The sequence below is a fragment of the Cajanus cajan genome, chromosome 7 (genome assembly GCF_000230855.2).
Source record: "Cajanus cajan strain Asha chromosome 7, NIPB_CcT2T_4, whole genome shotgun sequence".
Classification (NCBI taxonomy): Eukaryota; Viridiplantae; Streptophyta; class Magnoliopsida; order Fabales; family Fabaceae; genus Cajanus; species Cajanus cajan.
This window is the reverse complement of record NC_138523.1, coordinates 49,499,510-49,515,151: the sequence shown is the minus strand read 5'-3', so window position 1 is coordinate 49,515,151 and position 15,642 is coordinate 49,499,510. Positions and strand designations below refer to the sequence as shown.

Genomic DNA, 15,642 nt, shown 5'->3' with positions numbered 1-15,642 from the left:
TGCTCATGCTCAACTTCCTAAAACCTTATTTTACATCTGTTTGAGTTATTGGGAGCTAGATCATGCACAAAATCAATTGGTGGTGAAATCCAATTTCTAAAGGCATACGGTTGTTGTTTTTTTAAGGTTTACAGCAATACACAAAATAACGTTTTTTAAATAATTGATATGAAAGTGGTAATGTTTTTCAAATAAATAAGATGTTACTAAATAAAAATTATGTATGCAAATCTTCGAAATATCAATGTAATTTCCTATCAACAATATCTTATAATAATGTGAATTCTTGTAATCCAAATACTGGAGTATTAAATATCTAAGTAGAATTATAAATAAATTCCCAAATAAAATTAAGGTGGTCAGGATGGAAAACTATCGCAAGTGATTGCAACCATTCCTCAAGCAGACAAAAGAATAAATCAAAAGGAGTTATTAAAGAAGTAAATAATGAACTGTCAAAAGAAAAAAAAATAAGTAAATGATGTATGGAGACGCATTTACTGCATAAATGCATTACATAATAGGATCGGGTATATATTTATATATACTATGTTTATATATTAAATATAAAAAATAGACTACTACTGATTGCCTCCATATCTCTAATTATAAGATTTTTTTTAAAATAACTTTATTTTAAAAATTAATTAATTTAGTTAAAAATATTAACTTTATCAATATTTGAATTCATTTTTCAAAATTATTTTCAATATCTCTTAAATTAATATTATCTCTTTTCATTTAATTCTTTTTTATCTAATTAATTAATATTTGAAACAGAAATATTTATGTGTTTAGAGTTTAAGATTTAGAATTTTTACTTAATTAATTTCAAATGTTTATTATCTTTTATCTAAAAGAATTGTTAATTAAATAAAGATAACTTAAAGAAGATATAATTAATGTAACTAATAATTATAAGAGAATTTTACAAAAAGAGACAAATAAAAAAGTGAAAAAAAATCTTATATATAAAAAAATGTAGTATATATTAAAGGTATAATTTTTTTTTACATAATCATCTAATTATAAATTACAATGATATAGTAAGGTTGTTGACTTTTAAAATAATAATTTTAAAAATCACATCAGTCACATAATTTATAATTAGTTAACAATGTAAAGTCTACATGGATTGTGTATCACTATTAACTCTTTACAAAAATATAGATTAAATTAAATACATTATATCATAATTTTGACTTAGTAACATATTTTGCAATCTATGTTTTCGAGATTTTGTAAATTTTATCAACCAACTATTTTATTTACAAATTATGTCACTAAATATTTAAAAAATTTGTATATATGTTAAGTCTCAATTATACTTTTTTTTGGACAAGACTTAATGAACAATTTCACTCATTCTTTGAATCATTGCAATATAATTGTTCTCTTTTTGATTCATTTTGTGTGTAGATATAGCTAACCCATAATTTAGTTAACAATACCCTAATACACCTCATTTTTGTGCAGATATTGAGCTAGAGAATTGATGATTGAAGACTCATAGGATTGGAAACCTAAGGAGCTAAGGAGCAGAGAAGAGTGACTACGCCGGGTGCAAGATGACCCGCGCCGGGCTTGAGCAGAACAGAGTGCCTTATCTTTGCAAGTCATATATGCGCCGGGCGCAAGACTACCCGCGCCGGGCGTGATCGAGGCAGAGAGTAACTCAAACTCTCTGGAAGACATTGTGCCGGGCGTAAAAAGGAAATTACACCGGGCGTGTCCTGAGGCAGATAGTGCTCAACTTTTCTAGAAGGCCTGCGCCGGGCGCGTAACCCTAATCTGAAACCCCAAGCTCGTATTTGAAGACATTTTCGAGGGCTTCTTCCTCATTCACACATTGGGCGCGTTTTAGGAGCTGTGGAAGGGATTCCCGGAGCTTGGAGCCGTTCGTGTGTGGGTCTTTCCTTCGATTCTTCATTCTCTCTTTATCTCTATTTTGTGTTTACCCTCATTGTTTTGAGTGGTTCTACCCATTGTTTTGTGGGGTTAGATGTAACCAACGAATTCTATTGTAATCCTTACGTTTTAATGACATATATATATATATATATATATGTTGTTTCATTCATTGTTGTGTATGTTTCTATTCTTAATGTTTGCTTTGGATTGAATCTCCTTTGCATGATATAGGTTCCATTGGGTGTTAGAAAATAACCATTGAAACTAGCTCTAAAACAAATGCCTAGTGGGAAATGTATCTAGGAATGGAGCTTGGCCTATTAGTAGTCTTAAACCCTAGCCCATAATGCGGGTGTAGATATTGGGTACTCAAGGAATTGATATTCAATATCCGCACCTAGGCTCTTGCTCTAAGGGATTAGGTTTGAGTAAACTTATGGGTTGACTAAGCAATGTATGTAACAAGAGATTAAAGATTCATTAGTTGACGTTTGGTGAAATCTGACCCCACAATTTCACAAAAATCATAATACCATTCTACCCTTTTCCACTCACAACCAAATATTTTTATAGTTAACATTCCAGTAGTTATACTCTTCAATTAATCTTCACATGACAAACTACAAATTGAAATTATTCTTTAGTTACGAATAGTCAATAAATGCTTATTTTACCTACTAATCCTTGTGGATACGATAATTTTACTACTTGAACGGCCGGTATACTTGCCGTGTTTGAGACCGTTGATAGAATTAAACTGATTTACAATTATAACAAAAGTATTTCAATGGAAATCTCAACAATATATCATTATCATATATTAGTTAATTATCTAATGTCATTAATTGGTCATAATTGATTACATGGTTGTGCACATATGACTGATGAAGTGGCAAAAAACTATTAATTTTGAGCATTTAACCACCTAATTTTTAAATTTAATTTTTACAAAAAGTTTAAATACATTTTTATTCTTCAATTTTTTTTTTATTTTTTCAAATTTAAAATCAATATTTTCATTCTATAATTTTAAAAAATCTTATTTTAATCCTATATCATAAATAACATATTTGATAGTGATAGATTGAGACAATTATGCAACATCAATTGAGTTTAATGTAATGTGTTTACTAACAAAGATATTTGTGGGTGAATTTTGTGTGACATTTCAAAGATTCACCAACAAAATTTAACCATAAGAACTAAAATAATATTTTTTTTCTTCAAATTACAGGAATTATTAAAAATGTTAGTTTTAAATTTGAAGAACCAAATACAAGTTTATCCTAAATTTGAAAGACTAAAAATATATTTAATTTTTTTTTTTTGCAAATTTTGTTACTTAACTTTCAAAATTTTACACATTTTACTTCCTAATTAATTAACAAATTATTGTCATAATATATAAAAATATTTATTTATATAATTATGTCAATATAAGGAGAGGGATAAAATTACACATATATAACTTCACTCAACTATTACAATACCAACAACTTTAAACTAAAGTTATATATTTGACCATTGAGTTACATATTTTTGTATCGCTTTCTAAATCATGAAAAAAAGAGTGAGTTTCGATTTTTTTTTTTGGTTTTTGATCCTTATAAAATTTATAAATATTATTTTTAATTTTTGTGAAATTAGTATACTCTAAAATCTAAACTCACTATTTTTAGTCTTTAATGATCATTTTAAGGTAAATAATAACATCTATTTTAAAAATTTATAAAAAAAAAAAGTTGTGTTGTTAAAGACCAACATAACATTACTAACAATTGTGGATAACAATTAGGATGATTACTTAACTTTTTAATAAATAAAAAGTAGTTAAAAATAATGACATAAAGAACATAGACTTAAAACAACAATATTAATTTTATAGAGATGAATTTTTTTTTTTTACAGGGACCTAAATCAAAACTGGCTAATTTTGTAGAGACTAAAAATAATAAAGCATATTTAAACATTTTATTATTTATGTCCAATTTTATTAAAATTAAACAATTACAAAAAATATATATTAAAATAATCATATTTTATGGTATAAATTATGTCAATTTTGATATAAATAAATATATATGAAAATATTTTTAATGAGTATAAAATTTTGTATATATAATACATAGATAAAAAAAATTTAAATAAACTTTAAAAAAATGTTATCCAATAAATGAACTAAAAGTTTAATTTAATTTAAATATTATTAAATAGTAATTATTATATAATCTACTTAATATAAAATTATGATTAATAAATATATATTTTGGAGTTAAGTAAAAAATTAATAGATTTTATAAGATTAAATTAAAACTAAAATCATACACTATAAAAATTAGTCATTAATTATAAACTTAAAAAAAATCTATAAAGAAGATACACGATGAATAATTATAAACTTAAAAAACTAAAATATACACAATAAATAATTATTTGTTATCTTCATTTTTAGTAGATTATTATATTTTTATTTATTAAAAAAAACCACATATATTTTTTAAGTAATCACTCACAATTAATCATTAATTTTTTATAATTTTCAAAACTTTAGAGATATGAAGTGTGTATGTTTCCAACTATAATATTATAAGAGATTACTAGTATAGTTTATTTATTTATTTAGGTGTGGAAGACGTAATTGAATACGAGGGCATTGCTTTGTTTTGACGTAAGAGATGGTGCGGTCAATTCAACCAAAGCAAACCAAACCTTACCGAACCCAAACCATAGCACCCAACGTTGTTGTCTTTGAACCTTATTCAACCTTTGCTTTTGCCTATAAAGACAACTATCTCCCTCGAAACCTATTCTCCATCGTACCATTTTTTCTTCCATTCATCTCATTCTTTCTCATCCATCTCGTTACCATGTCTCAGGTCAACCTCTACCCCCCACACCCACCTTTTCTCTCTTTTCCTCTTCTCTTCTCTCCCTCAATTTTGCTCTTGCCATTATTCCCCTCTCCCCTTCCCCTGATTCCATCTTCTGCACGTTTTACCTCAACTATATATATATGGCTAGGAATTTCTGACTTCAGATATATGAAATTATTTATTGCTATCCATGTTTGATTGTTAACCCTTGAAACTAGAACAAGGACTCTGCAGAAAATCAATTTTTCTTTGCATGCATTTGATTCTCATCAGCCATCACTTTCTCTGTTATTCCTGATTATATGCTCTATCCATTGAGAGATGTGGTTGCTTCTTATGCTCACGAGTTCTTTAATTAAAATATTGTCTAACGCTAAATATGATTGGTCCTTTCCTTTCTTATTTGCTAAGAAATTTTGATTAATGGTGTGATGCTCTTGTTTTCTGTCAATTTTGTTATTACAGTTTCTGTGAGCCTTTTACTTTTAAGGGATCTGTCTCGAGGATCTAAAAGACTTGCTGCGATGCGCTTGTGTTGTGTCCTAACTTTTGCTTTGCTTTTCTTTTAAAGCTTGTAGGATTAGTTTTCACTTTTCAATTCGTGTATGCAATCTTTGAACATGATTTTGTAGACTGTTTCCTTTTGTTTTGTATTAGTAGGATTAGTAAACATGACTGCACTAGAGTTTCTCCTCTAGCAGGAATGATGAAACGGATGATTGTTCTTTTGCTGTATTAGTAGATACGACGGTGGATTTATTATATTTATATTCGTATCTCATTTCCTGCTTTGCTATCGTTCTGCAATGCATACTCCCCCCTCCCTTCCTCTTTTTAAATTGATCAGTGTTTCTTAAATTCAAGGTATGAATGTGTTTCTTTTATGTATGGATATTGCAGTTTAAGAATCAAGATGTTACTTGTTTTTTTTTTCCTCTCCCTCTTTATCTGAAATTTTTTGCATTTTTGTTGCAGACGGTTGTCCTCAAAGTTGGTATGTCATGTGAAGGATGTGTTGGAGCAGTGAAGAGGGTTCTAGGAAAATTGGATGGTATGTCAAATCCCTTGGATTGAAATTACCATTATATTATATTTATGAACATTTTAATTAACCATTAGTGCAAACTTTCTCTGATGTCCAATCGACATGAAAATGGTTATCTTTCACAACCACTTTACTTTGTAGTTCTAGGCTTTTATCAATTTCTGTCTGTCCAGGTATGTTGTCAGCATGACATCTTAATTCTCAAAAGATTTTGGTTTCTAATAGAATATATGAAAATATCATATCTTAAAAAACATCTTAAGTTATCCTTAAGGTTTAATTTCCCTCTTTCTTCGTTATCTTTTAGGATTGGGTACCATCCTTATTTAATCATGAATTGTTTTCCTAATTAGCTAGGATTATGACCAGTCACTAGTATAAACAAGGGTTAGTACTATTAGTTTTATGAACATAAAATAAAAATATATCAATACATTATAATACATCTCAGTTAATATCAATTCAACATTTCAGTATCTTTTATATCTCTTCCTCTCTTATTTGAAACCCAAAAATTTCAAATGGTAGTCAGTAGTCACTAGAATAAACAGGGGTTAGTGATCTAGGTTTTATGAACATATCAAATACAATACATTGAAATGTATCTCAGTCAATATCGACTCAATGTTTCATTATCTTTTATATCTCTTCCTCCTACTCTATCCTAAAGCCCAAAAATTTCAACAGTTTCAAATATGTGTCAGCGGTCTCTTTAATTCTGAAACTCATTCCCGAGCTTTATTTCCTTCCCTATCCTGCGTTATCTTGGTGGGTTTCATGTGTGTCCGTACATGACTTGAGTAGTAGAACATTTTGAGGTCATTGGTTATGTTAAATAGCTCAAACTTCCTGTTAATGCTCTTCTCTCTCAATGTTATTTCTCTTTCCTGTTGGATTGTGATTGTTTGATCATGTGGGTTTCTTGTTTGTAATTAATTCTTGGAAATCAACAGAAATACCCCTGCTCGGGTTGTTAATGACTCTCTGTTAATGCTGGTTATTAGAATTTAACACTGAATTTGATGTGGCTTCTGTACATAGAAACATTGACAGCCTTTTTTAGGCCACTCTTACTGTAATTCATTTTATTTTTTGGTCCAGAAATTACAGGTTTCATGTTTTAACCCCATTTTCTCTACTCTTTATGTATCCAGATATTACAGGTTTCATGTTTTAACCCCATTTTCTGTACTCCTGATGTACCTGATTTGGGCATTATGATTTAGCTCTGCTGGACTTTGAAATGATTTTCTTGAAATGCCCATGATAGTATGTGTGTCTGTGTATCTGTGACGTTTCTATATTTATGTCAAGTGTCAACATGTCCAATGAATAATCCTTCCATTCATTTTTGAAACATGTTTGATTATGTCACAATTCAAAAACAAAGTCATTTAAATTGCTAAACTAAATCAACACCCCTCTAGCACTATTAATATCTGACCTTTACTAGATTGAAGCTTCTCTTTCTTTTACATGTAGATTTCATCCTTTCTTGTTCTATAATAAAGACTGATGTTTTCTAAAGCATTTACTGTGTCTCTTTCATCAACATAAAAGCTCCAGTTCTCACTTCTTCCCTTAAAATATTTTAGTTCAGATATCTGCTTGTTTCATATTTATTTTTTCAATTGTATTATATATTTTTCCCCTTACTGGTTGCAAAAGATTTTCTATGATCTATCATGACTATCTGAAATAATCCAATTTTCAAAGCCACTTTGTTTCCCTGTCATTGCAATGACAATATACCAGACAAAGTTCCACTTCCGATGTTGTAGAATAATAAGTGATCTTATTTGCAGGTGTGGAATCATATGACATTGATTTGAAAGAACAGAAGGTGGTAGTGAAGGGAAATGTCCAGCCAGACACAGTTCTGCAGACCGTTTCCAAAACTGGGAAGAAGACTACCTTCTGGGAAGGTGAAGCAGCACCCGCAACTAGCACAGTAAGTGCTGCCTAAAACATTTGGCACTATTCTGTGCGGGAGAAGTAGCTGTGTGAATCAAATGTTTGATGAACTTGGAATAATGATGGCACTTGTTATCTGATGTATTTTAGTGTGTCACAACAAACACTGCTGTATATTACTGTTTTTCACATCTGTGATACTGTATTAATGTGCTTCTATTGAGAATTTAACTTCCTTTGTCTTTGTTCCCACCGGTTTTCTTGGTTCCGTCAGTCAGTTCGAACCGCAAATATCTCTATGGCCATCATCTATAACCGTGAAACAGTGTTTTTCTCTCTCATTTGCATTCTCTGCTAAAAGTAATTAAAGGCATTTAGGGTCCATTTTTTTAACTAGGGAAAGTTATAAGCAGTTGAAAGTTCTGTTTGTCTACCTTTTTGAAAAGTCAAGATAAGCAACAGGTAAGAAATGCATTTAAACTAGCTCGCAGTCGCAGATAGACTGATATTGATGAAGAACAAACAATAAAAAGAAAGAAAAAAAAACACAACTCAAATGCAGACAGAAAATATACTTAATTTTGAACGAGCTACCAGAAGATGAACTTGCATGCAGCTTAAGACCTAACAATACTTCATTCATTCACATCCAAGACTGCATGCACTATTGAAAAGTATCAAATTCTCTAATGCTCCACTTGATGGGAGAGGGAGGGTGGAATTGAAAGGGAAGTGATGACGTGAGAATTGATTTTCTAGTAAATAGAGTAAAATTTGTAATTGATTAATAGATCGAAATTAAATAGTAAATAGAGTGAAATTTGTAGTTGATTAATAGAGTGAAATTAAATGAAAATTAAATAAAAGTTGGTATTTTAAAATTATATTTTATATAGTTAAATTTTTATGTAAAAATAAATAATATATACAATTGTAATTTTACCCTTCTTTATTTACATTGTTTCTTGTTTATGAGTATAATGTATTTCTGATTCTATTATATTAGAATATGACATAATGCATCACTCACGGGAGAGAATTTTGCTTTTGATAATGTATTATCCATTACCATAATTCATTATATACACGATGAAGTTTTGCTTCTTTAATCACGAGTACATATAATATAAAAGAAATAAAAGTTATTTTTTTGTTTTTCCTATTAACTCCGTGACAATTAGCTCATCTTAAAGATTAAACTTTTAATCAATAAAATTCACTATTTTTTTCACTCAAATACCTACTAATTCCTTCTACCAAGCACCAATAATCTTAGTATCCATTCTAAACCCACCCCACCAAGAAGGGATAGGATGTCTTCAACCACGAAAATTAAGGGGAGAATTCTAAATTTAAAAGGTGAGTTTTAAAGATGAGGTAAAAAAAAACTTTTTATTTAATAGAGTTACTAAAATAATTGAAATTATTTTTTATGTGTTATATCAGTCTATTCATTTTAGGCTAAATTGTATTTTTTTTAAATTTTATAATCTTCAATTTATTTCGTGATTTTGATCCTCTAAACTGTAAAGTTTATCTTTGGTAAAAAAACATCTCTAAAATTTATGATTTTAGTCCTCTAATTTTATAAAATTCACACTTATAGTTTTACTGTTAAATATTTATGTTAACTGTTGAACTTTTATAAAATTCACATTTTTATCTCTTTTAGTTTAATGTTGACTTAAGTAAATACTATGACAATTGATATTGAATAATATGCAGGTTAAATTATGTTTTTTTAATCTCAAAAGTGATAAAAAGAAAAAGAAAAAAAGAGATAAAAATAAAGAATAAAAGTGTAATTTTACCTTAATTTAAATATTAATTTTCATAGTTTTTGTTTTAATATTACAATTTCAATGGTCAATTAATAAAAATTTAGTTAGACAAAAATTGTAAATTTTATTATAAAAAAAAAGAGATTAAAATTATAGGATTAAAAATTGAGAGAACTAAAATATAAATTAACTATTATAAAAATAATTTTAACCTTTATTTTAATAATATATCTATCAGTTATTTTTAACTCACCTTAAAATTCAATGAAATAAAAAAGAAAAGTATTTACATATAAAAATATTTGTTCAGAAAATTCAATCTATTAAATAAATCTTAATACTTAATATTAGTCTTAACTTTTGACAGAAATATTATTATTTTTTAAGAAATAGAGAAATTCAATAACAAACGGCCAAAGCACATAATAAATAAAGCTAAAATTAGAATTTGTATATAGCTTTGACATCGTATAAAATTAGAATGGTTGAGTGAAACAACATAAAATAAACTGTCACTTTCCTTCAATATAAAAAATAAAATAAAAACTATATTTTATCCTCTTATTACTTGTTTTACCCGAGAAGTATAAAACCTGTCATAAAAAAACAGAAATTTCTTTAGAAAATAAAATGTACAAAATTTCCATTGTTCCAGATTTCCATCAATTATGTATGAATTTTATGTGACTATGGATGAAAAAAAATAGAAAAATGCTGCATCCTTCATCTGAAATGTCTTCCGAATTATTAAAAAAATAATTTAAATAATAAAATATTAAATTAAATAATTATTTTATAATAAATATATTAAATAATAATAATATTTTAATAATTTGGACGCTGATTCGAAATATATTTCGACTTGTATAGAGTGTTCAAAAAAATATGTATGTAACTAGTTTATTCATGCTAGTCAAATCTAGAAAAGACAGTTACCGGAAAATCTCAAATGTATCAATGCAGTACTTGATACAACGTCAATCCATAACTCTGCAAAAAATAGTATAATAGTACTTCCACAGTTTTATTTATCCAACGTCATCTTATCATACATGATTGGTAATTGCAACCACCAAGCACTGTGAATCTGAATAAAACTGAGATCACGGAGAGCAAAACCTTATTTTACACACCAAAATGCCACATGCAATTGGCTGTTGAAACGGTAGGTCCACCAACCAACATCAACATCTGTTGAGAAAAAATAATTGATGTGACAAGCCAAACAGGAGGAAGTGAGAAGCAATTGCCTTATTTTATATTCGAATCTTCTCAACTTCTCATGTTCCCTTTCATATTATTTCAAACAAGAATATATAAAAAGTAAATTTACCAAATGTGATGATAGGCTTTATAATAACTATATAATTTTGCATTCTTTACTTCTATAAGAAAAGAATTGTAATAACTGAATATAAATCCTATTTTTTTTCTTTTCCTTTTTTTGTAACATTAAAAATAAGGCATCCAATGAATACTTTGAAATGATTTGTTCACCCCTTTCTAAAAATTAAATAAATTTGTTAGTTACACCAAACTCCAGTTGTGTGCACAAATCATACATGCACCTAACACATGCCCATTTGATCTGCTTCTTTGCTTTTGCAATAGGAGAGATTCATATGACACAACTATAATTAATTACACAAAATCCACACACTTTTTATTATTATTTTATTTTAATAATCCCATGGTAGTTTTTTCGATTGAACTCGTATATGAAGCATGTCAGTTGTATGCAATTGTGTATAAAATAGTGGAATTGTGATTATCCTTCTAATAGAAGTCTATAGCATTGGTTGTGCAATTATAGACCCTAACCAACTCCTTGCACTTGTCCGATGAAGGGATGTATGGAGGGGTAGCACACCTCAACAATGCCCAATTAACCCCATTGAAAAAGGGGTGGTGCTTAATTGCTACAGCACCCATTGTAGACCCTAGCCTCATAGTGGAGTCCTTGACCAAAAGTTGTGATATCAAATCCCTAGCTGGTCCAGGGATCATGGGCTCCTTAGGGAACTCAAGGGCACGAGCCACTATGTTGGCTAGGGTTAGCTCATGCTCAAGCCCTTTGAAGGGTGTGATCCCATAGAAGAGCTCAAAAATGAACACTCCCAATGTCCACCAATCAACGCCGTTACCGTGGCCTTCACCCGAAATCACTTCGGGCGCCAAATACTCGTGGGTCCCAACGAACGACATTGAGCGAATTTCTATTGGCTCAGCTATGATCTCCACGGACCCACATCGGGAGGACCTCTTGCTACGACCGCGTTTTGGGTGGAAGCATGGGACAGGTGGCACGATGCAATTGGGCAGCATGCATGATGACATGGCGGGCGCGCATTGGTTCTTGGAGGGTTCCTTCGAACAGGTGTTGGCGGGTGGGTCTTGATCAAACACGATCTGAGCCGTTGATGTGCTTTCGTCGCCTTTTAGCGAGAGGTCAAAGTCTGTGAGCATTATGTGACCGTCTGATCTTATGAGCACATTTTCAGGTTTTAAATCACGGTATATTATTCCCATCATGTGTAGGTACTCCAACGCAATCACCACTTCAGATGCGTAGAACCTGGAACAGCCAAGACGTACACCAATATTACTCAAAAATAAAGACGGGTCTTTACTCTTTAGTCACATTTGCAGATAGAACCTTCAGTCAACCCAATGTTAGAATTGTTATTATCGCCATCATATTATTTTTGGTATATCACCATCATAATTTAATTACCATCCATTCCTCCAATAATTAAATCATGTAGGGTCCACTTTTGAATAATCATAGCTATTATTTTTAAAATTTGACCTAGCAAAGCGTCATAAAGTTTTATTTTTTGGAAAAAAGAAAAGGTTAATATAACTTAATATATAGTGTCCTTAAATATGGACCAGAAAGCAACCGATGTATTGGTTTAGAATTTTACAGGGTACATGCGAGGTCCTATTAATTAATTAATAGCCCGTAAGTTGCATTATTTTCAACATATTTATTTATGCAATCATGTTCTTTTAATTTCTACAAATAACTTGCATGTAAAGCAAGGCGAAACAGTATGTAAATCGTTTGACTAGACCCAAACTCAATTAGTTATTTATGCAATAGTTTAGTATGAATTATGGCAAGATGAATTAAAAATGAGGGAAAATTATTCAAATGAGTAGAGAGTGAGAAAGTGGAGATAAGAATGGTGAAAAGTGTATAATTATTATTATTTTGGCATTCCGAAGCACTAAATAATTATTTGGTTTGGTGCACGACAGACACACGAAAGGGGTTCGTGGGATCACAATGAAAGGCATGAGAGGAGACATGAATTGAATCAGATGGCCCACAGGCAACGAAATTATGAAGACTAAGCCAAAACGGACCCATGGCCAAGTGAGAGAAGCCAAATAGACATGCTCTATATCTCTCTCTTTCCATCCTTAGAATAATAATGATTTTCCTTTTTGTTATATTAGCGGTGGTGAGGATTAGAAGGAATAAGGTCCAACACATGGTAATGTAATGTTAATCGAGTTACAAATGCCACTAACCGACAGCAACGGCTAGCTAATAGCTATCAAGTTTCTTTCCATTTATGAATAATTATTGTGTGCATGCACGTTCATGTTGATGAATGAATGAATACGGACATGCAGATGAAGAAAAATAACAAACCTAACGGCGGCGTGGTGGAAGCGTTTATCGGGCTGGCGCTGGCGGAGGACGTGGAGGTCGCCGCCGGGGCAAAACTCGGTGAGGAGGCAAGACCAGCGTGGGGAATCGAGCGATGCATAGAGAGTGGGGAGAAAGGGATGATCCACCACTTGCAGAATCTCTCTCTCCATCTTCGCTCTCGTCTCTTTGTTCCTCCCCATCAGTTCCTTCTTGTCCATCACCTTCGCCGCGAACAGGCACGCGTTCGAGCCCTTCAGCTCCACCAAGTACACGCTTCCGATGTCGCCGCTGCCCACCCGCTGCAGGAACCGCAAGTCCCCCAGTGCCAGGGTGGCGCCGCCCCGCTGTATGGCGTCCCAGCAGGGGTCGGAGGAGGGGGCGTGGGACTTGGTGGTCAGCGTCCACTCTGTGCTGGCGCTGGCGGAGTTGTCGGAGGAGTGCATTGTGGTGTGAGTGTAAGAGAGAGAGAGAGAGGAAGGTGTGTGTGTGTACTGTGTGTGCGTGTGTGCGTGTGTGGTGGTAATAGAGAGTTTTGAGAAGGGAATCAGGGAGGGAGGTGGGGGCATAATGGGCCGGCAGTTTAATATTGGCCCATCTGGTGCCTTCACAGTTCACACTAACTAAGCCACTGGGCCCATCGCCTTTCATTTCTTTTTTTTTCTTATTTATGTTTTTTGTCTTTTTACTTATACTATTCTTCAATTACTCAATTCTCATTACCAAACTTATATTTACAAAATTATAATTACACATTCCTTTCCTCTTTTATTTCACTTTCATTCCTCTCCATTACATATTATATCTATTTCTCTATCTTCTATCCATTCTTGTCACTATCTTTATATTAAAATGTTGTTTCTGACGCTTCCATTTCACTTTCTCTCTATCTCTCTTTATTTTATTCTTTTTCTTCTTCTTTTCTCTTTGTCTGTCCTCCATCCATCCTAATCACTACCCTTATATTAAAATGTTGTTTCTTACACCGGTATCTCACATTGATATTTAACGTTAACATGCTGCAAGGTACTAAATTAACAATGGCTAATCATACTATCGGTTGACTGGTTAATGTAACAATATTACATTTAGTATAGGGCTGTAAAAACGTAACGGCAAGATTTAATCAACATACAATTAACTTAGGTTACTATACAATAATTACCTGGTTATCATGTATAAGATATATAAAATCCATTAATTATACCATTCTATGTAAAATAAATATAATTGTTGGTAAAATGTCTATCTAACAATCTCGTGTTTGGTATAATTAGAATAAAAAGCCTCTTAACTTAGTTATGTTTGACGAAATAAAAATGTGTTTGACGTACACAATGCTTGTTTTTACATATAATAGAACCATCAAATGACTCAACACTTGAAAGTCGACCATCTAAAACAACATGCAACACAATATACAACATATATAGACCATGAACAACACCAAATCAACTCAAGATACTACATGCAACCATTAAACACCAAATTCACCAATCTATTCAAGAAACTCTATTTCCAAGAACATTTCTTAACATTCACGATCTTCACCAATTTAGTCATGCAAGTGACAAATTTCAACAACAAGAGTAAGCATTCAACTTAATAAATCAAATTACAAGACTTTTTTTTTTTACCTCAACTCCAAGTACAAAAGAAAGAAGAAGAAAAGGAAAAACTTTCGATCGCTGAACCACTTCAACTAGAGATTCTTGATTTTGTATGCTTCAAATCATCAACTCTGTCACCATGATTCAATTGTAGGGAGAGTGAAGAAGGATTTTCAGATAGAAATAAGAAGAAAAAGATTTGGATTCTAGAGAAATTCTATATAGTTTTTCTTAAAACTTAAACTTATGAAACTTTTATAAAAAAATTAAAAAAAAAGCTTTAAATTACAATATTTAAAACACACAGTATTATAATTAAATGAGATAGACTTTAGTTAGGTAAATTTTATGTAAAACTTTATTACAATAGTTAGCTAGGTTATAAATGTTATCAGTTTAAGTAAAAATACTTCCTACAGAACTAGATCGAGTTCCGTAAACAAAGCCTTATACTTGAGTTTTGTACTTTTCTTCTCTCTTTTATTTTTTTTGAATCTTGAGTCTTGTAGTTAGGAAGGAGACTTCCATTAAAGTAACTGGTCAGATTACTCGATAAAAAATTAATTAATCGTTGATAAAGTGAATAAATACTTTACACAATAATATGATTACCATAATGTTACATATATCATAGGTTAAAAAACTAAATCAGACCGGAAACTAGTTTGATGCGCAATCTATTATAACAAAAAAAATAATTAGAATGTTTTAGAGCCGGTACAAACCAATCAAAAACCTGAAACAAAAAATCGGTTGAGGTGAAACTATTCAAAAACATATTTTTTATTTTTAAAATTTTATTTAAAATATTTATATGATAAATAGAAAAACATATATATTTAAAAAA

The 15,642-nt window shown here is 30.7% G+C and overlaps 2 protein-coding genes across 2 annotated transcripts; one reads left to right on the top strand and one right to left on the bottom strand.

Annotated features, from left to right (window-relative positions):
* Positions 1 to 4,629: 4,629 nt before the first annotated feature.
* On the top strand, positions 4,630 to 7,993 carry LOC109810648 (copper transport protein ATX1). The gene is made up of 3 exons (XM_020374161.3): positions 4,630 to 4,787; positions 5,760 to 5,835; positions 7,635 to 7,993. The coding sequence occupies exons 1-3, from the start codon at positions 4,779 to 4,781 to the stop codon at positions 7,793 to 7,795; spliced, it is 246 nt and encodes an 81-aa protein (XP_020229750.1). The 5' UTR covers positions 4,630 to 4,778; the 3' UTR covers positions 7,796 to 7,993.
* Positions 7,994 to 11,266: 3,273 nt separating this feature from the next.
* LOC109810637 (protein kinase G11A) lies at positions 11,267 to 13,753 on the bottom strand. Its single transcript, XM_020374151.3, has 2 exons — positions 13,189 to 13,753; positions 11,267 to 12,099 (listed from the first exon to the last, which is right to left on the bottom strand). The coding sequence occupies exons 1-2, from the start codon at positions 13,629 to 13,631 to the stop codon at positions 11,301 to 11,303; spliced, it is 1,242 nt and encodes a 413-aa protein (XP_020229740.1). The 5' UTR covers positions 13,632 to 13,753; the 3' UTR covers positions 11,267 to 11,300.
* Positions 13,754 to 15,642: the final 1,889 nt, after the last annotated feature.

Excerpts from the sequence above, each read along its gene's own strand:
- LOC109810648 (XM_020374161.3), top strand. Across the intron at positions 5,836-7,634 it reads GGTTCTAGGAAAATTGGATG|GTGTGGAATCATATGACATT; the intron begins GTATGTCAAATC and ends TCTTATTTGCAG.
- LOC109810637 (XM_020374151.3), bottom strand. The coding sequence starts at position 13,631 with ATGCACTCCTCCGACAACTCCGCCAGCGCCAGCACAGAGTGGACGCTG. Across the intron at positions 12,100-13,188 it reads TTCCACCACGCCGCCGTTAG|GTTCTACGCATCTGAAGTGG; the intron begins GTTTGTTATTTT and ends TGGCTGTTCCAG.